The sequence below is a fragment of the Xiphias gladius genome, chromosome 2, assembly GCF_016859285.1.
Source record: "Xiphias gladius isolate SHS-SW01 ecotype Sanya breed wild chromosome 2, ASM1685928v1, whole genome shotgun sequence".
Classification (NCBI taxonomy): Eukaryota; Metazoa; Chordata; class Actinopteri; order Istiophoriformes; family Xiphiidae; genus Xiphias; species Xiphias gladius.
The window spans coordinates 15,153,071-15,177,782 of NC_053401.1; the positions used below are offsets into that span (position 1 = coordinate 15,153,071).

The 24,712-nt window shown below is 41.6% G+C and overlaps 1 protein-coding gene across 7 annotated transcripts in view; it reads right to left on the reverse strand.

Moving 5' to 3' along the window:
* sox5 (SRY-box transcription factor 5) overlaps window positions 1–24,712 on the reverse strand; it is a 97,066-nt gene that overhangs the window by 49,068 nt on the left and 23,286 nt on the right. For all 7 annotated transcript variants that reach the window (XM_040151398.1, XM_040151381.1, XM_040151418.1 and 4 more), the window contains exon 4: window positions 1,834–1,920. In XM_040151398.1, the coding sequence (XP_040007332.1) occupies window positions 1,834–1,920 (87 nt within the window). The remainder of the gene's footprint in view (window positions 1–1,833; window positions 1,921–24,712) is intronic.

Here is a 24,712-nt window from a genome sequence, read left to right on the forward strand (position 1 = left end):
TATGACAGGGATATTTATTCTAGTTCTAAGAGTCCCGTAATTGTGTGTGTGTGTATATGTGTGTGTTTTGCTATGTGAACAGCATGGGGCCTTTTACCAATGTTGCGTCTCAATAAGGCTGACAGAGCGAGATGCGGTGGCTCAAAATCACTTTGTTCCCCACAAAAAGCTGTTCAAATGAATTCGATGGGGAAAAGAAGTCGAGGGATGTGCTGACAAATGAGAACAGTGTACAACTGTATGACAACTTCACTTTCCACATATTTCTCTCTTTTTCACAACCATTGGCAAAAGTACATGTTCACACTCACAGACACACATTATTATGTAAGCACTATCTAACATACACCGACAACTGCCATACATGCACTTCCACTGCACGCACAGACACAGACAAACACTCACACACACACACACACACACACATACATACATACACACACACACACACACACACACACACACACACACACACACACACACACACACACACACACACACACATATACACACACACACACACACACACACACACACACACACACACACACACACACACACACACACACACACACACATACACACTCATGCTCTCATATATACTCCTGATACTGCTCCCCAGCTGTTGTTGCATAGTGAGCCAAGCGGGATGCCCCTACACAGAAATGTCAGCACAGCAGGGAGCTGAGAAAAGGGGGTTTGATCAATTGAGTCCCCCTCTCAATGGCAACGCCACTCCGCAAGGTGCTTTGATTACATATTGCTTTACTTCCTAATGAAGCTCAATTACTGGAGGAGAATGGCAGCTTTGCCCTGGAGTTACAGGGAATAATAGCCAGTCTCGTACACCTTTCTCTCTGCTTCTCTCACACGTTTTTCCTCTTGCTTTCTCCTTCTCTCTGGCTGATTCTTGCTCCTGCATATTCACGGCGCAGCTCTCTTGTTCCCTTCTCATTTCACTTCCTGCTCTCTGTCCTGCTCTGTCTGTTTTGCTCTCAGATGTTAAGAAAGACTGGTGTGGACAAAATGGGTGATTAACGCTGAGATTAACATAGTGCTAAAGGACTAACAGAAATGTCATTGACTTTTTGGCTTTGTCAAACACAGCAGACCAAGCTACCAGCTTGTTTCAGTTCAACGTTGCTCAGTTAATTAGAGTTTAGCTCAGTTTAATTAAATTTCAGTTTTTCTGTCAAATTTGCTTTTCCTTAGATTCCACTCCCTTTAATTACTGGTTATGGTATTCTCACTGCTTGTCTTACCTAGGCATAATATCAAAAAAATAAAATAAATATATATGTATAATGTTTAAACAGCAAATGTTCATGAATTGTTGCCACACATATTGGTTTTCTTTCACATATACTATAAAATCAAGTTGTCCCAACAGGGTTTACATCATGCTTGATGTAAAGAAGTACAATATTGCCTTGGAGTCAGTGAATTAGATATGGGCTATGCCTGAACCCTGATGGTATTTTTTTTTTTTTACTTATTTCTTTACATTTTGGCAAGTCTGCACCACAAAAGTCATGCTGCATTAGCTACTTGAAGTTTGTTTGCACTGTAACCATGGATACAGACGACAACCAGCTGAATTACTTTTGATATTGAAGAAAACATCTTAATTTTGAAATTATGCAGCATAGAGTTAAAATTAGTCTTTTGATGATTTCCAAATGGGATGTCAATTATATATATACATACGTATATATATACGTATATATATAAATCATGGATGTACAATTTTGTATAGATCAAGTTCAAAGGGTTAATTAAATTTCTTAACCGCTCACTTCAGTTTAGTTCTGTCATTATTTAGTTGTACTGTACCTTTAATTTCTCCGATGTGCCCTGAGCCCATAGCCAAAAGTTTATCCTTCCAGTCCTTCGACAACAGCCTCTCAATGCTGGGGGCCTCTGTTTGGGGGGGGGGGGTGTCAGAGGAGAAGGGAGAGAGAGGGATTCAGTTGGCTGGCCAACGTGACAATAAAGCTCATTTAAAGTCCATTTGCTGTAATAAAGGCAGCTCAGCCTAATGGTCACATCAGCAGGACAGAGAACAAGAGAGAAAAAGGTGGAAGGAGAGAAGCTGATAATCGAAAGAGAGGAAATCTGAAGAACAAAAACAAGTGAGCAAAAGGGAAAGAGCGAGAGAGGCAACGCAAGATAAAGAGAGAGACAAGTGGATGAGAGAGGAAAAGAGGAACAGAGAAAGAGAGAGGCTTTTTCCCTCTCACCTGCTGCTAGAGAATCATTAGCCCTGTGGGCCCTGAGACAAAGAGGGCCTTAATGCACCCGCCACAATGGACACATTATCAGCTAGCGCTTTGTTTTCAACACACACTCCACAGACCCTTACACACAAACCCCTGCACAAACACACACATGTGCACACGTAGAATCACTAATTACAATCCTAACTATGGTCACATACTTATTGAAAATGGAAATGCCACACAAGAGATCATGCACATAGAGATTCAGTCCTAGATATGCACACATATATGTACTAATGGCAAACACACACACCCATACATGTACACATAAATGCTACTTTCAACCTGTTTACCCTTTTGACTGTTATTGACATGAACAAAGGGGAACGGGGGAAATGATCCGAGAAATGAGGACTGAAAGTGTGCAGCAAGAGAGTGAAAGAGAGAGAATATTCTATTTACTGTGAGCCATCTGCACTTGGGATGCAAGGCATTGCTAAGGAAAGAGGTTTTACACTTTGAGTGGGTTGATTAACCCTATCAGCCAAAGCAAACACACACACGTGAATGCACAAAAACCCACATAACACACAGACAACACATACAGTTGAATGCACTCATAATATGTAGCTGCCTACACAGACATACTGTATACACACTGGCAATTGCTGATGACAGGCGAAAAGTTTGTTTTGTTTTTTTTCCCATAATGATATGGCTGATTCAAGAAAAAAGTCAAAACCTCACTGGTATGAGTAAGTTTGACTGCATACACAAACACATACACATACACACATGCATGCTGTGAGAGATGTCCTCTGTGTTGAGTTGAAGAGCTTAGCGCTTTTTCTCCACTAAGTGAGACACATCAACAACAAATTAAAGTACTTTACCAATCATCCAAACACAAAACGCAATACTCTTCATCCCTCTATTTTTTTCCATCTGCAGTGGATTGGATGTAGAGAGATCAGGAGGAGAAAACACCTGAAGATTTTCAGGATTTAAAATGACACATGATCGCACACAAACACGGAAGCATTCGAGAGAGTTGGGACATACAAGCTCTGCTCAGACACACACAAACAAAGCATTGCAGCATGTCCTATATACTATACCTCAGTTTAGTTTGTGTGTGTGTGTTTGTGTGTGTGTGTGTGTGTGTGTGTGTGTGTGTGTGTGTGTGTGTGTGTGTGTGTGTGTGTGTGTGTGTGTGTGTGTGTGTGCGTGTGTGTGCGTGTGTGCCTACAGTTTCCCCAGAGGCCTGAATCAGGTCCTTTCCTCTAACTTTAAGACTAGAGCATTCACTCTCTGTTGATTACAATGAGCACACATTTGCAAAAACACATAGCTAAAGATTAATACTGAGCTTCCAGCCTTTCCATCTCTCACTTTTTCTATTTCTCTTCCTACCATCCTTGGCCTCTGACTGGTTTGTCCTTGTGTTTTTGATGCTGCCACTCACCTAGTTAGTTAGCAACTGAGTTTCAGCGTAGCATCCCTGATGTGCCCTAGTGCTTTCTGTCAGAAGCCACCATAGCCTTCACAGAATAGGTTAGCACCGGGATGAAGGTAGGAGGAGGAGCAGAGCTTAGATAGATGGAGAATCTGTTGCAAAAACAGGGAGAAGGGAAAGAAATACGCATAGAAAGAGTAGAAGAAGAGTGTGCTCCTGTTTTTCCCCCCGTGACAGCTGTCTCATCATCACCCCAACAGGTGCTATTAGCCCCTGGCACTCCCTCTCTCCCCCTCTTTCTCTCTGTCTCTCACTCTCATCTCTCCCTCCAGCCCCCTCTCCCTCAACAATGACAGAGGCTTTTAAGCCAAAGAGCTTTGACAAGTGAGAGGGAACAACAAATGGCAGTGTCGCCTGTTCTCTTTCCACTGCACTCCCTCTGTCTCCATCTCCTAGTTATTATTTTTATTTATTAACAGGGCTGCAGCCATTGTCCCTAGTGACAGGCTGGGGCCACTTTAACTATTAATAAAAGCCAAGAGGCTCTTTCATTGTGCAGCGGATGGCAAAATGTGAGGAAATGGGCAGGAGGAGTGGAGAGAAGAGAAGAGAAGAAATGAGAAGATAAGAGAAGAGAAGAGAAGAGGAGCTTTTACTGAGATGTTGATTGATCTGGTGAACACTGAGAAATGTCATCCATGATAAACTACAAACACACACAGTCCACCAAAACAGAGGACATCAACACATGCATACACACTCACAAACTTGTGCACCAGTTAAAATGTATGTTTGGACATCCTGAAACCCTGACCTTGCAAAAAGGTCTCTCCCATGCATTAGCTTCTCATCAAGGATATTTTCTGGATTTAAATTCTTCCAAGTCCAAGTGCATTTCCATGTTTTCATCTTTATATAAGAATATGAAATATGGCCACCATTACCTAACACTGCACAACAATAACAACTTGCCTGATGCAAAACAATTCTTGAAAGACTGTTTCCACTTCTCTCACATTTGAGGATTTATTTGCCTCAGCTCAGCAGATGGAAATGCACCTGATTCACATTTCATTTTCTGCAATATTTCAATAAGTTTTATAAAATTTGCTTGACATTTGGAGGGAAACATAACAAACATCTACTACAGCTAATTAAGGCCAAAAATCATATAATAAGGGAGGAAAGCACAACACTTTCCATGAAAATCTGAAAAGCTACTCCCTGTCCTTGTGACGTATGGGATGCTGAGTGTGTGTGTGTTTGTGTGTGTGTGTGTGTGTGTGTGTGTGTGTGTGTGTGTGTTAGCATTCTGTGAGGTAAACGGGTGGAGTTGGTGCCCACGCAGGGGTGTGGGCTGCATATTTGCAGGGTGAGGTGTTGGGAGCCCAGGGCGAGGGAGGATACCCACCTCCCCCTTGACAAGAATGGGGGGGGGGTTAATAGAAGAGGGAGAGAAAGGAAGTGAAAAGGGCACTGAAGGTGGGAAAATGTGTGTTTGTTTCATGTTAACCCCTTTTAAATACATTTTTACCCTTTCTTTTGTTTTCCTCTTATATATAAATATATATAATTGGACAAACCAACATAATTATAAATATAAGGATTATACTTGCATGAAAATCCTAAGTCTGGAACCCATGGACATCACCAAATGCCGAATTTCATCTTTCCAGAGAATCTTGTTCCAGAACTGGACAGGCTTTTTTATGTTTTATGTTTCCTGGTAAAGTCTAATCTGGCCTTTGTGTTTTTGAATGTTATCAGTGGTTTGTTCTTATCTAGACTTTGACAATGATACGCCTACCTAGATGTTGTGAAGGGATTTTCTTCACCAAGGAAAGGATTCTGTGACCATCCACTCTAGTTGTCTTCTGTGGTTTTCTGGGCCTTTTGCTATTGCTGAGCTCACAGTGCAAGTTTCTGCCATCTGTCTGATAGGTTATTTTTGTTTTTTCAGCCTAATGATGGCCTCCTTCACTTGCATCGATAGCTCTTTGTACTGCATATTCAGAGGTCTCATGAACAGCTACCAAATACAAAATACAACACTTGGAATCAACTCCATACTTTTTATATATTTCATTTGTCATGAAATAACGAGGGAACAGGCTACATCCGGCCATGAAACTGATTGTCAATTTTCCAATTACTTTTGAGCCTCTGAAAAAGAATTAAACAATTAATGAAATATTTTTGTTAAACCCCATGAATTAAAGCTGAATGTCTACACTTCAACCACATCTTGATGGCTTCGTTTCAGATCTACTGTGGTGGTGTACAAAGGGAAATTCGGAAAATTGCGTCATTGTCCGAATACTGACATACCTAACTGTATATGCATTTATATGCTGTATAAGCTTGTCCCAGGTGCTTATTGAAGCTATACAATGTTTACACTGAGCGAAATATCAGAACCCAGTCCTCTAGATGTCTCTTACATCATTTTTGTATACATCTGGCATCACTGGGAACTTTGAACCTGGACAGGTCAGAGAGGTTTAAGATGTTTTAAAACACATCCTTTCTTGTTTTGACTGCACGGTATGTACGACTGTGAATCCTGTTGTCGTATTTCATGCAAAAGCACATTAATTCATCTAAGGGTGATGTTCCGATTCTGATCCCGCATGGCTGAGAGGGATTCTGGGAAAGGCAGAGGGGGGAAAACGCTGACAATAACTCTAGAATTGTCTGCTATTATTTTGGCTCATTGGCTCAAACGGAGTCAAGCTGCTGCCCTGCAGCCGAGCCAAAACAACCCCGTCCACCTGCCGAGAGAGGGAGGGAGACAGAGAGTGGAACAGTGTGTGCATATGTGTGTGTGTGTGTGTGTGTGTGTGTGTGTGTGTGTGTGTGTGTGTGTGTGTGTGTGTGTGTGTGTGTGTGTGTGTGTGTTTTAGAGCAAGCCCCCATCCGGCTTTTGGATCCACAGTGAGCTTTTGGTTCAGAAGCTGAAGAGAGAGAGATGGGAGGAGACACAACCTAAGTCCAGCTCGCTCGACCGACCTCACAAACAATGCGATATCTCTCTCTCTCTCTCGCTCACTTTCTATTTTTCACTCAGACGTTTTGCCCTGAGTCACCAAAAGTGGCCAGCTCTATTTTTCCTATTATCTCATATTTGTGAATCCTGGAGACCTTTAGAGGAAAAAGGAGGGATGGTGAGGAGAAGGTGGAGTTGAATGTGTGGAGAGAGAGAGAGAGAGAGAGAGAGAGAGAGAGAGAGTGAGCCCGGGCTCTCGGGTACAAAACAAAGGGGCCTCTGTGCCAGCGCCAGGCCCAGCCGGGCTAAGAGGAGGGTGGAGGATGAAGGAGGAGAGTGAAGACGAGGAGGAGGAGGAGGTGGGCCCACAGGAAAGGGTCCTGGCTTGGGACCCGTGGCCGGCCCTTATATCCCGAAAAACAGACTCCACATTGACTTGGGCCTTGGCAGCCATGGGGAGGCTCCAGCTATTCCCTCTTGCTTCTCTGTTCTCCTCCTCCTCCTCCTCCCTCCCTCCAAACCTGAGCAGGGGTCAGCATTGAATAAGTAATTATACAAGCACTGATGGAGTTTGTCTAAGACTGCCACCCTGAACACTCAAGTATTGAGATGGAAGGAAGGAGTAACAGAGAGACTGAGAGAGAGCGAGGAGCAAAGATGTATGTTAACTTCTGCAGTTAGAACACATTAGCTCGCAGCCATGACAGACAGAAAGAGTGTGTTTACATGTGACCTATAGATATAGATTTTATAACTTGTTTAAGGTACATCACAGCCACTTCCACATAAACAACTTAACCAGGTTATCTTAAGTGAGTAAAAGTGAAAATCAAAGAAGCACAACAGACCTGGATTACTCATTCTTTGGATTAATAGCCTTCAGAATTGTTTCATGGTAAAAGATAAAAAAATATCTTGATCGAACAAATCAAGTAAAGTCTTGTTATTCTGAATATCATAAATGCCCTAATCAAACCCTTACCTCTTAATCTGGGTTATACAGTATAAGAAAAAAAAAATTGGTGCCAGCATGAGGCTGCAAACATAGCTGTGGAGGCAAACACTTCTGCACATACAGAGATAATTTCCTCAACTATGGTATACATTTCCTCTTTAACACCTAATACAGCAATATTCATTGTTCTGAAGAATACTACTGTAGTTTAAAACTAACAAGTTGTTTCATTTACAAAAAATGCAATTGAAATAATATGAGGTAACTGAAGTCTTTCATTAGTAAAATGTTACAAATTTAACAGACTGGATCTTCTACATTATGGAGTTGTTCAAAGAAACTTCATAAAAGCAGAATTTGGAATACAATTCCTCACTTATTTACACCCTCTTGATACTGCAGCTTTTGCTTTTCAGTCTGGCTATTCCCTTCACACTGACAAAGCCAACATACTCCATTACGAAATGATGATGTTGATATTTTGATGATCAATTCATGTCTGGTTGAGCTGGGCCATGTGTCTGGACACATTTTTATCGATTCCTTCTAAAGACAGTCCAATCGTTCCAAAGCAAAGGAGGGCCGTGCCAAGATTACGGGCAGTCTCTTGTCAAAAAAACACAGGAGCACTATACAGCAGCAAGAGAGAGGAGACAGAGATAGAGAGGGAGCTGTATCAAAAAGCTTTTTGTCCAAGCCCACCTCGCACCACCACCTCCGCAAGGTTAGCCACTAAAAGTACCAATTACTGGCTTGCTGTTGGGGAGAGCAGCGCTTGGCAACAGTTGCTGTGGTGGCTGGGCCTCTGTGTAAACACTAAAATCCCTCTCGTCCTACCGATCCTCCTCCTCCTTCTTACTTTCTAGCCCCCTCCCAATGCTCCCTGTTTCCCACTGAAGCAGTGGATCGCAACAAGAAAGAGCGAAAGAAACACAGAACATGTGTGTGTATATGTGTGTGTGTTCATTAGAGTCAGTCCCTGGTCAGTCTCATCATCCACAGTGACTTGTCATTCAGAAGCTGCTCCAAGTTTAGTTATTAATAAACACCCAGACCACTAGACAGGCTAGGGGGACACCAGTACACACACACACACACTCATATGCACACACAAACTGAAAATATTTGGAACACACTCACTCACTAAGTGACATGAAATCACCCTGTGATAGTTATGAGACTGTTATTCACCTTGCAAAGTAAGTTTTTGGGTGAAATGATAAGGGACATATGGTCCTCCCCTAAAGTACTGTGACAATCACAAATGTCTCTAAACACATTTCAGGGCGAAACAGCTGGTAACAGAAAACTGTAAACGTGCACACACATGCGCACACACAAACTCACACACACACACACACACACACACACACACACACACACACACACACACACACACACACACACACACACACACACACACACACACACAGGCACTATCGTTTGCCAAAACACCTAAAGACTAACCAGGGAGAGGGCTTTATTTTTGTGTATTTAAAGCCAGATAGTTTTAGAAAAAGCTTGAAATAAGGACAAATTAGCTTTTTTTCCCCTTTCATGTAAATGTGAGTCAAATGTGCTGCAAAAATATAAAATAAAGAATTTAACTCACAAAACAACAGATGTAGTGGGATCTTTTTTTTTTCATTCTAATATTAGGGTGTGTATGGATATATAGCAACATGTTTCCATTAAACGTGTTGTTCTAAGAATAGGCCACAACACATAAAGTGAAAATTTACAAGGGTGTCAGTCAACAATTTAATAAATTGAAAATCCATTTATCTGAATACAGAGTTCTGCCCTTCACTCCACTGCCTTTCCCTAACAGATGGTGTTGTGGGTGCTTATGTCCAATTTGATTTGAACCAAACCCTCAGCCAATTTTTACACTGGCATGAAATCTCAGCGAGCCAGTTCCACACACTGGCAGTCAGAAATAGCAGCAGAAAGGGCACGACATTGTGAAAGAACGATGAAGGGCAAAATCTGGAGCGACATTCGAGAAAGTCGCAGAAAAACTTTCCTTGTTGTTTCATTTTGCTTGTGTGTTTCTTTTTGGGTTTTTTTCTCCCCTCCTCTGCATGTTGTTTTTGTGCTGCAGAAATTTGTGATGCTATCTTAATGCTGTGTTTTTGCAGGGGACAGTGAAATGTTCCTTTCGCACACAAACAGACACACACAAACACACCATTTTCCCCATTGCCTCTGTGACCTCCATTATCATTAAATGGTGTTTGATAGCATCTAAACATTTGAATCTGCTGTGGACTAATTCAGCAGAGCCCCTGATAACCGCTGCCGCTGCACCTTATTAGGGACAAGCTATGGGACCGAACACAGATCCCATTTTCATTTTACTGCCTCATACTTTACAAGCTGAAGAGACCAAGTGTCAACTATGGTATGATAACCATAGAATACTGCTCACTAATTGCCTGGTTAACAAACAGAGCCTCATGAGAGACTTTTGAATAGATAATAGAGGTTCACATAAACAATGGGTCATGCTGTATTTAAAACTCAATGTTTTCACTGAGGATCCTTTGAAAAGCTGTTCTGAAAAGTATATTGTATCCTGGCTCTGCTATCAGGTGAAAAACTTGTTTCTCCTGATTGTAAATTTTTCAAAAAGTAAGAAAGCACATTTTTACTTTTAAGTTTTTAGCTGAGTGTCAAGGAATTTTTAAAATGTTCCAATGTTTTTTTAGGCTGTTTCAAGTCCAAGAGGTCAAAGAGTTTTCTCAGCCAATGGAGTACCATAATGTAATCTTTCAACTAAACCACAAAAATAAGTTTTTCACCAACAGCTTCTAAGTTACTTGCAGATCCAAATGCAATTTACAGACTCTTGAAAATCTGTCTGTGTTTCTGAAATTAAAGCATAAAACAGATAAATAATACAGATTAAAAAAATGAATGAAGGAAACCTAAATCCTAAATTAAATCTATATTTTTGATTTAAATTTTTTTCAGCAGCCGAGCACAATTGTGGCATTCTTTCTACAATGGATATGAAACATTGTTTGGAAAGTTCACCCCAACACTGTTGCAGAAGTTCCCACTAATGTGCTACACTTGTAGGGTGCCTGCTTTCACCTTCTGTCCAGGTCATCCCAAACCAGCTCCATGGGGTTTAAGTGTAAAAACTGTTGGTGTTCCAACATGCGAATCCACCGTCTAGCTCTTTTCTTCTAATGTTTTTGGTCATCATCCTGCTGTAGGATGGACCCAACCAACCAGTCTGTCTTCCTTTGTTATTTGCCCTTTTCTCACTATTCTGATAATTTACAGTACTACTTTCTGCAGTATAGTATTGTCCTAAAAATCCATTGGAGGGTGTAGTAACACAGTAGGTTCCAACACTGCCTTTGTATAGACGGAGGGTTTCTAAGTAATCAAGAAAAGTTGGGGCACCTATAGGAATTGTTTGCATTAACTTTCAAGGTTTCATTTACTTTCATAGCTGCCGGAAAACTGTAAATTTACTTATTAATCCCTGAAAGAAGCCTGCTTTCTATGAAATTTACATAATTTTTTAGTTTTTGGTGACCTAAACTTTTATTCACTCGATTTGAACTGCTTAAATTTCAATAAAACTGGAAAAATTGGGGGTGTGGCCTGTGAATCAACCAGACAAGCCAAAAAAATATCACAAAAAAGAAAAGGTGTGTGTCTGCAAATGCTGCTTTCTCAACCTTGTGTCAGGTCGAGGAGAGGGTTAAATAGTCGGGTCGGCACTCTCTTAATGCACGCACATCTCTCCCTGTCAAAAGCATCCTGTTAAAGTAGGCCAAGGCATGTGTATCAGTGTGTAGCTGTGTGTGTGTGTTGTACACAGTGGCTCAGGCTGCTGTAATGGAAAATGACACTTGCAATCTGTCTCGTGGCAATAACCCCTCTTCAGTGCTCTTGTCTCCAGTCCACACACATGCACGCACACGTGCGCGTGCACACGCACACACTCAATGCCTCCATCACTGCAGCAGCCCCAAGGCCGTCCTTGTCACCGCACAGCTTTATTGCATCACTCTAACATGACAACAAAAGAAGACATTGTGCATTGGGCCTGCCATGTATAGGAGGAGAACGGACCCACGCATTAACTATGTGCGAGACAGATGAAGAGCACACACACACACACACACACACACACACACACACACACACACACACACACACACACACACACACACACACACACACACACATACAATGCTGCGTTTTCTCTTGTGAGCCAGGACATTTTTGGTCTGCTTGTCAAAGCAATGACAGAAGACAGACAGAACAGCAAGACGCTCCTGACACACTAATGCTGCTTTGCATGTTGGAAGCCTATTCAAACAGGGCTGAGCTGTGACTTTAACATCCCCTAGGCCTGTGTGTTTGTGCATGCGTGTGTGTTTGTTTATGTAAGAATGATGGGTAAAGACTGTTATTTCTGATGCTATCATAGTTTTTGCCCTGTGTTGGCTGTTTGATTGACAGTTGGCTTGTCTTTAGAGTGGCTTTGCTCTGCCGGACAGCAGAGGCAGGACCCGCCTATTGTACTTAACTCAGATGCTGTTAACAAGCGCAAACAGATGCACAAACATGCATGCGCACACACTTCTGTGTCTACACATGTGTCTATTTGACTTTTGATATCTATTGCATCTCTTTTTGTCTTTCTTCTCTATGAGTGAATGTTTGTTCCATCTGTGTGTCGATCGGCTTGAGACAAAGCACGTTGTAAAGTCTTAAGAATAGCCCACATTGTCCTGACTGCCGTTCAAAGATAGGGCGACAGACATGTGAGAACCATTAGACCAATGGCAACAACAGTCCAAACAGCACTGGAATGCTCTGCTGACTAGCATGTGTGTTCATATTTGTGTGTGTGTGTGCGTGTGTGTATATGCGTGTGTGTGTGTGTGTGTGTGTGTGTGTGTGTGTGTGTGTGTGTGTGTGTGTGTGTGTGTGTGTGTGTGTGTGTGTGTGCGTGTGTGTGTGTGTGTGTGTGTGTGTGTGTGTGTGTGTGTGTGTGTGTGTGCGTACACGCTTACCAGTGTTTGTGTGCCTGACTTGTTGGAGCCTTAAGAGTCACTCTGCTCCAATTATTCACTCATGTCAATGTCTCTTTCTGTAAATCTTTTCCTACTCCCAAATTTTCCTGGCAAGATCACATCGTTTTTAGGCGGACAAAAAAAGTTTGATTGGTTGATGAGATTTGCCTCATCAATAACGGCTGATGCTGCTGGTTAGGTCACATTTAGATCACTGTGACTAATGACTATAACAGAATTGGTGAAAGAACATACTGCAGTGAGAGTGAAATAAAAATGTCACTTTGAAATTTAACTTTTTGTATGATTACTTGATCGGATAACAGCAGAAGCTATTGATAAAAACAAAAGCTTGATAAAAACAGGTTCTCCATCTATTTTACACATAAAGTTCAGGCTACTTGTGTCAAGGAGCACTACACAACCTGTGAACATATTTGTATATTGTCTTCTGTTCTCTGGAAGAACATTGCAGAGTTTAAAAAAAGGCCTGGATGATGTCATACTGATGTGAGTGGATGGAAAGTGGGCATTTGGGAGGCAGCCAGTGTCTAATGAAAGATGCTATTTAGTTATATTATGGGAAATGTAGGATCAAGTTGTTCTGGTACTAGGGACTAAAAGTCAGGACATCTCTTGCTGCTGTGATTTTGGCTATTTCTTTTTTAAATATGTCTCCTGTGAGCTCCCCTTTATGTGAAATACTAATTCGCTAGAGTACATCTTTAATTAACTGATTTTTAATTCAGTCATTGCACTAGTGTGAACATTTGACATTTAATATGTGTACTTAATGTGTCAATTACAAAAAAATGTTGTTGATAGCATGCCCAGTTGTTGGTTAGTCATACAGATTCAAGATCAATATGCTTTAACTCAGTGAAAAGGGCCCACTGGAGCTTGAAACAGCTAAAAAATTGCAGTCAGCTCATTCAAATTCAAGTTTAAGTTTGATTGGCATATCTACCAAAACACTGATTAAACAATAAATGCTCATGTCAATGGAAATATTTAATAATATACAGTATCTAATGAATGATTAGGATGTTTATCAAATCAGGTTTGGCTTCTCTATTACATATTCTGGTTCTTTTTTTATTAAATCAATCCTCTGTTAATCTGATCATATCTTGATCTAAACAAGTTAACTGTGTCAACTGTATTCATGAGCATCATCAATTTTTGATTTCACCCCCTCACAGACACAGTTTCTTGCATCAGTACTTCTTTTCTCTTTCTGTACATTCCTTTCAGTCTTTGACCCCCTCTTCCTCCTTCTACCATTCCCCTGACAAGACACTCATGACTCTTTGAGTGGGCTAATTGTCTAAACAACATTTGGCTCAGCACAGACTGGAGACTTCAGTGCGGTATGATTACCTTGGCCATAACCTTGTTAGTGTAATGAAAACCAAAAAAAACCCAACAAAATGGACGAAGAGTGCATGATATACAGTATACTGGGTAAGTAACCATAGTAAACTGATGGGGGGGAGCAGGCACCTAGACAGAGGGCTTAATGTGAGAGTAAGTTAGGTGTGTGTGCTTTTGGGTATAAGAGTTTCAGTTGACTGGCAGACAAACTGACGTGACCTAACAAACAAGTGTCCAGTGTTTTAGTGCGGATGGCTCCTTGAACCAGCATCACAAGACTGTCTACAGTGAGGCATGGAAACAAACATGAGTACATGAGTTCAATTTAAGAGAGAGAAAAAAAAGTGTGAGAGAAAGAGGCAGAGGGAGAGAGTAAGACAGACAACAAGCGATACAGAGAGAGAGACATAAAGATAGAGCAGATATCTGCCAGAAGGAAAAGATGGAAAGTGGAATGTTTCCCCTCATAATTTGCGTTTGTGAGTGTGTGTTTATAAAATGGAACAAGATACCAGCATCACCGCTCTAAAGCCCACTACCCATCATTTCACACACACGGACATGCAAACACACGCAAACACAGACACATACACACACACACAGACACACACACACACACACACACACTCACACACACACACACACACACACACACACACACACACACACACACACACACACACACACACACACACAAACACGGAGAGGAAGCTTGCAAGCTTCACCCACATCTAAAGGAGCCTTTAATAACAATGTTACACATCACTTACCCACTGCTGATCATTGATATTCATAGTTATCATCATTTCGCTCACAAATTTCAGTATCCACATTCTAAATTTAAGGAACCATCAGGCGGAAAACGGCTGTGAGTGTAGGAAGGGAGCTGGTACCAAAAAAAAATGGTAACGCATACAGACACAAAAACACACACAGGTCATAGACATATAAGGTAAAAGTTTTACGATGACACAGGTATGAAGCAGGTACAGGTACTTGCACTGTTCTAATAAATCCTGTTAGGCGTGTATGTACATTTATTTGGGTACTGACTACAGACAGTGCTGGATGAATGTTTTGGAGAAAAGAAAGGAACAAGTGACTCTGGGCAGGGTACTGAGGAATAGTGGGAGAGAGGGTGAAGGTGGAAAGGTAGAAATCATGTGGCCTTACAAATGGAGAGTTTCTTTAACAGTAAACACAGTTATAGGAAAAGGTAATATAAACAAGCCTTCCTGAAGGTCTATTAACTTAATACAGAAGCAAATACAAAAACAAAGGTGATGAAATGTAATATTAGTTTTGCATTTATATTTTGTATTTCAGGTCTTTACGTCATTGAGAGAAGTAGCTGATTATAATACAAATAATAACAATCACATATTTATTTTTGGGAAATAAGGCTGTAAATGAATTTGTGGCTTAAGAAGCTCAGTGTCCTTTTGACCTACAGTAAGCATGCTCAGTGTACAATGTTCACAGTGTTCCTCTAGGAGGGTAAAAGGGCAAATTCATATTTCACAGTTAAAATTAAGTCTGCACCACAGCACATACATTAAATATTCTATTTGCAAGAGGTTTTAAAACATGTCAAAGTTGATGTATTCATAAGATGTCAAAGATTTCAAACCTCAGTTCAGGATCTAAGAATAGTGATTTCCTAAATGTTTTACAAATGGCTAATTTTGAAAACTGTATTAATTAAATTAATCTGTCCTCACAAGCAATTGAATTATAATGCTTAACCCACTGAAAGACAACACCATTTGATTTTATAATGGGAAAACAGCTGAGTGAAGTCTCTCCCCTTTTAGTGTTGCAAATGTCTCTAACTGGAAAAACTTTGCAATAATTTAGTAAGAGAACCAAGACATGCTTAAATGGATGCTCAAGCTATTTAATATTGTACTTCCATTAAGTTGGGGGACCCATAAGAGTCATATTTTAAAAAAAGCAAAGCTAAAGAGACTGAGATACCCTGGCATTAAGTCCCATATGTGTTAGGCTATGTTCCAAGCCTAACACAAGATAACCCCGGTGACATCGTCCAAGTTAATTCTAAGACTTTAGAGACCACATGCAGAGCCACAGAAGATGTTTTATAACTATTTTCTCAGGCTTAGCAGTAGTTTCAATGATGACTAAACTCACCTTTATATGTTAAGTGCCCCCTAACTAATTTAAACTATTTCACCGTAACTCTAAAAGTGTTGTCATCTTTGTAAAAACAAAAAAAAGACTAAATTCCTACAATAAGGCCGCTTCTTTGTAAATGTTGCACTCAAATTGTCTAGGTGAGTCTATAACAACTCTTGACTCTATATTATTGATCACTGTAGTGTCATGTAATACTGTCTCTTTCATACCCACTTACTGTGATGATTTTGAAAAGCTAGAGAAACACACACCTGGGTTACAGACAAGACTTGTGTATAGCAGCTGATTTGCTCTGTCGGTATTACAATGAGCCAAGAGGCCTTGTGTTTGTGTGTGTACGTGTGCATTTTACCCTGTGTGTGCACGCCTGCATCTGAGTGTGCATATGTTTGGATGTTTGAATGTGTTTGTGTGTGTGTGTGTGTGTGTGTGTGTGTGTGTGTGTGTGTGTGTGTGTGTGTGTGTGTGTGTGTGTGTGTGTGTGTGTGTGTGTAGGTGACAGCTCCAGCCCCAAACTGACTGGCATCTGGCCGTGGCAGTTGTTTTAACAGCTGAGCTGACAGCATTAATCCGTATGCACCCAAATCAAAAGGAGACAACACCTGTTCACTGCTCCTGAGCCCAGTTGAGGAGGAGACGAGGGGAGAGGGAGGGAGGGAGGAGGGAGAGCAAAGTATGAATGAAGGCAGAGAGTGAAATAGATGGAGGGGGTGTGATTAGAAGCAGGTGGAGAGAGTGCCATGGACAAAGGGAGCTAGGAGGAGAAAAATGGAGAGAATGTGGCGGAGAAAAGAAATAGAAATGAGGATAGGCCAGGAATGGAAAGCAAGGGTTGAGAGGGAGGAAAGAAAGGGAAGAGGGAAGGATGACGTAGGAGAATAGGAGGGGGGGGGGGGGGGTGATGAGAACAGGCACGCTGCCTGGCAACACACACATACACACACACATACACACACACACACACACACGGCACTCTTTCCCCAGAGCAAAGCGAAAAGGGGCAGTGGGCCAAACAAGGTGGGAGGGGTGAAAATAGAGGGATGGAATGGGAGAGGTGAATGGAGGGATGCAGGGATCCCACGGGGAGTAAGAGACGGCTGAAAAGAGGAGGGATGGGGGGAAGCAGGCAGGCAGACAGAGAAGCAGGGGCAGGAGGTGGGAATGGACAGGGGCACTGGAGATGCTTGTCTCCCAACATCTGGCTCACATAAGGCTGGGTTGCGTTGAGGGCTCAGGGTCATGACCCCCGAGGCTGACAACACAGACACTACCACTTCATTTGCAGGATCCGCCCTCTGACCAGCCTGCCTGGGGTTAATTAATATAGACTTTGTGGCTTCAAAGACTGGCACACTAACTGGCTGCTGAACCAGCTGAGTGACTGACTCCCTGGCTGACTGAATGGTGGGCCGAGTGGCTAGCTGGCTAATACACTGTAGGATTGGTTTTTTCGCTAGTTGACTGGAAGACAAATTGAAAGACTGACTGAGTGACTAGCTGCCTGACTTGTTGCTCTCTGAATGATTTAAGTGCTAAAGCTACACAACAGTATACACACCACCGTCACAACTGGTCATATAAGAGGGAGCGGAAACAGTAGGGGTGGCCTGTTGGTGGTGAATACGTGAATTGTTGGCATGTGTCTATTCGGTATCCTAGATGCCTGATGGGCAGCTACTCGATCAGGTCATACAGGCTGGTGTGTTTGTTGTCAAGTGTGGGGCAACATGCTTTTTATTGCCGTGTGTGCAGAAAATCTAACAAGAGCTATACAGTGATACACACCAATCCCACGACTCAGGCTGTTAAAGCCCCTTGACATCCATGTCAGGCCTTAAATCCTCTGCTGCTGACATGGATGATGGGAGACTACAGCTCTGATGCTTTCACATGTGTGTTGGAGCTAAACTGTAAATTTGTACACAAGCCTACATGGATTATAAAGTGGAAACTGGGGTGGAGTCTCTATCACACATAGGCTATATATTAACATGCAATATGTGGCATTTAAGGAAATCAGAAGTAAAAATACAGATTTGCCTATATATGTAGTTTAAGAATAGTATCTAATATAAGAACACACTTAATATCTTGCAAAAAACAGTCATACAGTAGGTAATAAGGTCTAACAGAGAGCATCCTTACAGTCCATACATTATAGCCAACAGTAGGCATAAAGGTGCCGTGAAAATGTAGATGTGCATCTACAGTATAGGACCTGTTTAAATACATTATATAAACACATACAAGCATTTACGTATACGTACATTAGTTTAGATGCGCATATGCATCACGGTATGTAAAGTCAATCTCAATTTTATCTGGAAGTGCCAAGAAATTTGCTTAAATATGATCATCTTTGCATCCTTTGTCAGTGTTACATGTTTTTAGCCTAGTTGATTTGATTAGGTTTTACTGATTCAAATCAGTTTCCTTTGTTGGTTTCTGGTTCCTCTGTGTGTAATGATTCATGGAACAAACATGAATGAATAAGAAGCTGTTCAGGAATGCTTTATTTCACAGGTCCACCAATTCCTAATATTTCCCAGTAAAGACACAACACAATTTCATTATACTACTACTAATAATAATGCTAATACTAATTAGTACTAATTATACTGTAGGTAAAACAGAAAAAGTGTTCAATAGGAACACTTCAAATTGGTTGATTCCAATTAATTACTAACCTAGTCTTTGAGTCAGCTGACCATTCAAAAGTGTTAAATTTTTCTACAGGCAAACTTACAATTCAACATACATGAAGAATAATGTTTGATATAATATGATGAATAATGTATAATGAATGAAGATTTCCTTGAGTTTAAATGGAGGAATTTTTCCTCTGGAAATCAACAACTGCTCTAAAACTCCGTAAAGCTAAATAAACTCTGACTAAAGTAACTGTTTCAGAACTCTGATTCCATTTTCCATATAAAAAATCCCAGATTACATAGTTCTTTCCAGGAAACTTCTTAGGAGGTTTTTAGGAAATTCTGGACCCGTAAAATAAAGTGTAATTAACTGTTCCCTAATTGTGACCCTACAATAAAAAACTATGAAAAAAGATATAAAAGTCATGACTGCCCAACATAGAAGCATCTTCCCTCACCATTTATTTAAAGTTCACTTAGAAATGCCTCCATGTAACACACTACAACATGTGTATATTAATAGAAATGTCCGGAAAGCTTGCAGCCAAGTGATACCTTTTTTTGTTTTGCTATGGCACAATGTCAAGATGAAAAATCAAGTATTCCAAAATGCAACATCCAGTTACTCAAAAAGCGACTGCTGGTATGTCAGTAAACTACTTAATGGAAGATGCTGAAGTCATCAGCTAACTTGATAATTCTTCTTATGAAGTAATAATGTTTGGGGGTGCAATCACCTTTCCAAAGTGTTTCTGAGAGTGTTTTTGTTGCTTAAGTGCCTCAATGAAAAGTTTTTAGATTTTTCAGCTGCATTTCATATCGAAGGACAAATGAAAGTTGGCGCACTTTACGCAAAACTCATTAATCTTGCAGCTTTTTTGCAGCATAAAAACATTCCTCTGCATCTCCATGGGAATGTGAGAAAAAACAAAGACAGGAAAATAACAGAAAAGGAAGAAAAACAACAGGGCTTGCAAATGAAGAGAGTTTATTAGAACGCTGAATAGATAAATCATGGATTCCACTGATTTGGTCATGGGACATGGTGTTGAATGGAAGTGAATGTGTTGATGCCAAAACACTGGGGCCTAGCTAATATTTGGGAGTCGGTGACAGGAGGCCTTTATTTGGGACAGTCTGACTCACACACTTACACAAACAGAGAGCAAAACACATTCATATGGTGTGTATGACACCCTAGAAATGCAAAACATGCAACATTCCTGTCGTGAAGAAGTACAAATAAAAACATCCCCCGTACCTGCTTCATCACCAGGTATCAACACACACACACACACACACACACACACACACACACACACACACACACACACACACACACACACACAAATACACGCATGCATACAGACACAATCAATACTCCAATTGTGAGTAGGTCACAATAGTTTAGCTATGGAAGCCCTAGCTGATTCATGAACCTCAGCCTTTGTCCTTAACTTAATGCCGCGCCAGGAGGCCAATAACACACACAGACACACACACACACCATAAGGAAAACCACAGGACCCTCTCTCTTCTCTCTGAGCCCCTTTATGCTCATGTATTGAACAAAAGCTGGGGCACTGCCTCCCCCCCAAAAACACACACACACACACACACACACACACACACACACACACACACACACACACACACACACAGACACACAGACACACAGACACACACACACACACACACACACACACACACACACACACACACACAACCACACACACACACTATTCATCTCCTTAATATCACTCATCTGGACTGGGTAGAATGGTAGAAAGGAGTTTCATCCCCACCGATTGTCTCATGCAAGGCTGGAGAGAAAATGCCACGTTGAAAAGCAGAAGCAAAACAATTAAATAAGAAAAGTGACTTGAATGCGCCTTTCATCAGGCCAACAATGGCCAGCCTCACAATAGACTCAGGTTCCCCCCATGATGTTGCCACTTTCTCATGCCAGAAAAAAGAGACAGAAAAAAAAAAAGAAAAAAAAAACAAAAACAAAAAACGAATTGTCTTGATTTGAATTGTGAGCCATGACACAATGACACTTAGATAACTGTGAAAAATGATAAATAAAAGGAACTGGTGTTCTTAGATATGCAACACGAAGCATGGGCTCTTTGTCTGCTTTAAAGTGAGGTTTTTTTGTGCAAAAGGATGCGATCTCTATTTCAATATTGTGATCTTTCTAAGCAGAGAAAGTTTCGAATTTATCACTGAAGGTTTTCTTTTTCTCTGCCAGGTCATGGGATAGGAGGTGTAGCAGAAAAAACACAACACACAGAGTTCAATTCTCCTTAGCAAGGGAGTCAAGGCAGACTTAGCCCCAAGAGCATGATGTCAACTTCTCTTTAGTGAAAGCTGACTGTGTATTTAGAACCCTTTAATTGGCAAACAGGAGGACAATCTCTTGCTTTTTCTCACTCGCCTGAACTTTCTTTCCCGCTTGTAATGAATTTTTAAAAAAAAATTCTCTCTTTCAACCTCCCCCTCTTTTTCATTTTACTCGCCTCCTTTTCCCAGCACGAGAAGAATGATCGCGACAAACAATGGCTGTGAGAGTCCTGCTGCACTTCGTGTTAATTTATACAACAAACTAATTACTGACAAAGGGTGGAAATCACATAAAGACGCTCGCCCGCTCCCACGCTAGGGCTGTGAACCTGCTGCTGTGTGTGTGTGTTTGTGTGTTTGTGTCTTTTTCAGTCCACACATGCCCCTTAGGGATGTGTGCTTAAAAGTCGCAGGTCTATGTGATGGCTTGCAAGGGTCGTATATGCCATTGTTGATGTTTAAAGTGTGCGTGCGTGTGTGTGTTTGACATAACCCCCCAGATAGCAGAGCAGTGGAAGGATTAGGCAAAGTGAAGGGGGGGTGCTTAAGTGATGGACGGATGAACGAGAGACTGCCTCGATCCCTCTACTTCTCCGGCACATTTTTTTTCTCCCTTTCTTTCACTCTCTCCTTCTTCTTGGCAGAATGTATCCGCCCTTCCCATTGTCACCCATTGGAGTGTATGGAGGCATGAGGGAGCTCCGGTCACTGTGTGCTTGTGTGGCACAATGGCCTTGCCTAAGTGCTGTCCTATAAAATGCCTCAGTGCTCTCTAAAAGCAAGCCCTGGGTTCCCTCCCTGCCTTGAAAATAGATGAAGTCCTTTGCGTGCATGTGTGAGCATGTGTCCATGAGTGTGTGTTGTGTGACATCTGCCATTGAGTTGGCATTTTCAGTATGGAAACCAGTGCCTTGGAGCAGCGAGTACACTCAGCCATAAAAAACACCATTCTGGTTGACCTCAAGGTTGCCTGCACAGCTGTAAAACTGCATGTTGTCCGCAGTGTATGTGTGTGCGAGGCTGTATGTGCACAAGTGTGTCTTGTCTCCCTGCACGTGTGTCCAGATCAAGGCCATAAAATATAAAGGCGAGAGTCTGACTCCTGAGCTGCACCCTGGCTCAATAAAACAACAAGAATATTGCCATTTGTTAAACCCAACAATACAACCGCCAACAGAGGAAACTGACCGCCAGAGCCATACAATCAAGCTCAGTGCAGAATCATTCATTATGTTATCATTGAAAGTGATAGCAATATTTTTTTTTAATATTTTGACATTAAAGAGGTTTACTTCTGATCTTATCAAGTTAAGAAATTAAAGTGACCTTAACACATTTTAAACTGCTGCTATATCAATACAAATTTGTATCACCTGCTCTTCCTCAGAATGTTAAATACTGGAAGTCCAGAGAACTGAGTACTGAGTGATGAATATGGCTGCTCTACTTTAATAAAAAGCAAGGAACTTCATTTGAAAATTTTAAACTTAAAGATGGTGTCATATTTTGTCAAATCCTAAAATTTCAACCGCTCATAGCAACACTGCATGCAACATGATCCAGCCTCATCTTTAACATTGCTAATACATGAAAGCATATTACTATATCACATTTGGGCCACCTCAAAAGATGTATAGTAAATGTATTCAGAAGAAACACATTTCTAGTTTTGAACCTTTGTTTATTTATGTTTATGGCTGAGCTTAAACTAAAAAGGAGAAAACATAAAAAGTCCCAGAGGCCATGGAGCCCCAGTGATGGGTAGCAGTAGCTGGGTACCAGAGGGGCCACAGACGGGTCCAGAGATGGAGCTCAGCTGGCACTTAATGGGAGCCACTTACAGTCAAAGCTGCTATGTAGAGAGATAAGGAGAGAAGAGGAGAGGAGAGGAGAGGAGAAATGAGGCTGAGTGTCTGGTGAAAGTCCAGTGGAGGCACCACTCCAGGGGCCAAGAGGAACATCTGTGCCCCATTTAGTAATGTTTTTCTGCCTTTTGACTCCCCTCGTTTTTCTTCTCTTTTAGTTAATAGTTTATAATCTATATCTATCTATCTATCTATCTATCTATCTATCTATCTATCTATCTATCTATCTATCTATGTCTAAGGTGCATGTCTTTCCCACAGCTGGGCTAATAGATTATCACAAGGCCTTGCTCTGTGGCACAGGGTCACAGGGGGTTAAATAGCAAGTCCAAGGGAAATAGCCTCTCCAACTCAGGTGTGTGTGTGTGTGTGTGTGTGTGTGTGTGTGTGTGTGTGTGTGTGTGTGTGTGTGTGTGTGTGTGTGTATTTAGCTCCCAGCCCATGTATGTGCTTGTGTTCATCCTGAATGTGCAGCAATCTCTCGGGTTTAAACACCGACTTTCCTCTCGACCCTGCTCCTCCTGCGCTGCTCTGCACTCTGCTCTCATTATTCCACATAATGACACACACACACCTGGAGTGTGAGCAGTTAGCCAAGTGGCCTCTCGCCTCAAGTCCAGATAAAAACAGGGATACACACATAAACACACATACATCAGACGAGGCAGTGACATTGCATTCTTATCTTTGCTGTTCCTCCCTGTAGCTCCCGAAGAATTCATTAAAGACAGCTTCCTAGCAGTGTTTAGTTATTTGTGTGCATCTGCACATATATGTACTGGTGTGTGTGTGAGAGCGAGTGTGTATCTCCAGGGTAGCAGGTGGCCAGTTGAGTAAGACAGGAGTTGAATGGTAAGAGCAGGAGAGCGGTGGAGCATGGTTGGGCCAGGCCATGGGGGACAACATGGCTAGTCATTTATTAGAGGCCAACAGACATACACACACACCTTGAATGCATGCAGCCAAATGCAATGCTTCTCCTAACATACATGTGTTCACAAATTCTGCCAAAAATGCATATACAAATACACATACCCAAGCTTACATGCTCCCAAAGGCTTTAACAGCGCACACACTGATCTAGTATTTACCACTCTCGGTTCATCTAGTCTAAGTAGAGCAACCCTAGCCACAGACACAAAACTGTATCTTTCAAACTTAAGCCATACTTGTGTGTGTGTGTGTGTGTGTGTGTGTGTGTGTGTGTGTGTGTGTGTGTGTGTGTGTGTGTGTGTGTGTGTGTGTGTGTGTGTGTGTGTGTGTGTGTGTGTGTGTGTATGTGTGTGTGTTTTTGTGTGTGTGCGGGCGTGTGTATGTGTGTGATGTCTAGCTCCGGGGCTGCCTTCGACAAGTCAAGCTTCTCTTTCTGTATTGAGTTGTTTATCATTTTCTGACCCATTTTGTGTCATTGGCCACTTGCTCAAATCCCTCCTGGTGTTAATGTTCCTACACTCTAAATGTATGTGTGCATGTATGTGTGTGAGTATGTGTGTGCATTGATCCAGCTGGAAGCAGTGCGCCAGCATGTGTGTAGGAGAGGGAGAGACAGAGAGAGAGAGGGAGGAAGAGAGAGACAGAGAGAGAAGTAATATTCTAGGCCTTTCATAATGATTAAAGCCTTCATTAAATTTTCATCCCAACCTGCTGTTTGCTGCTAA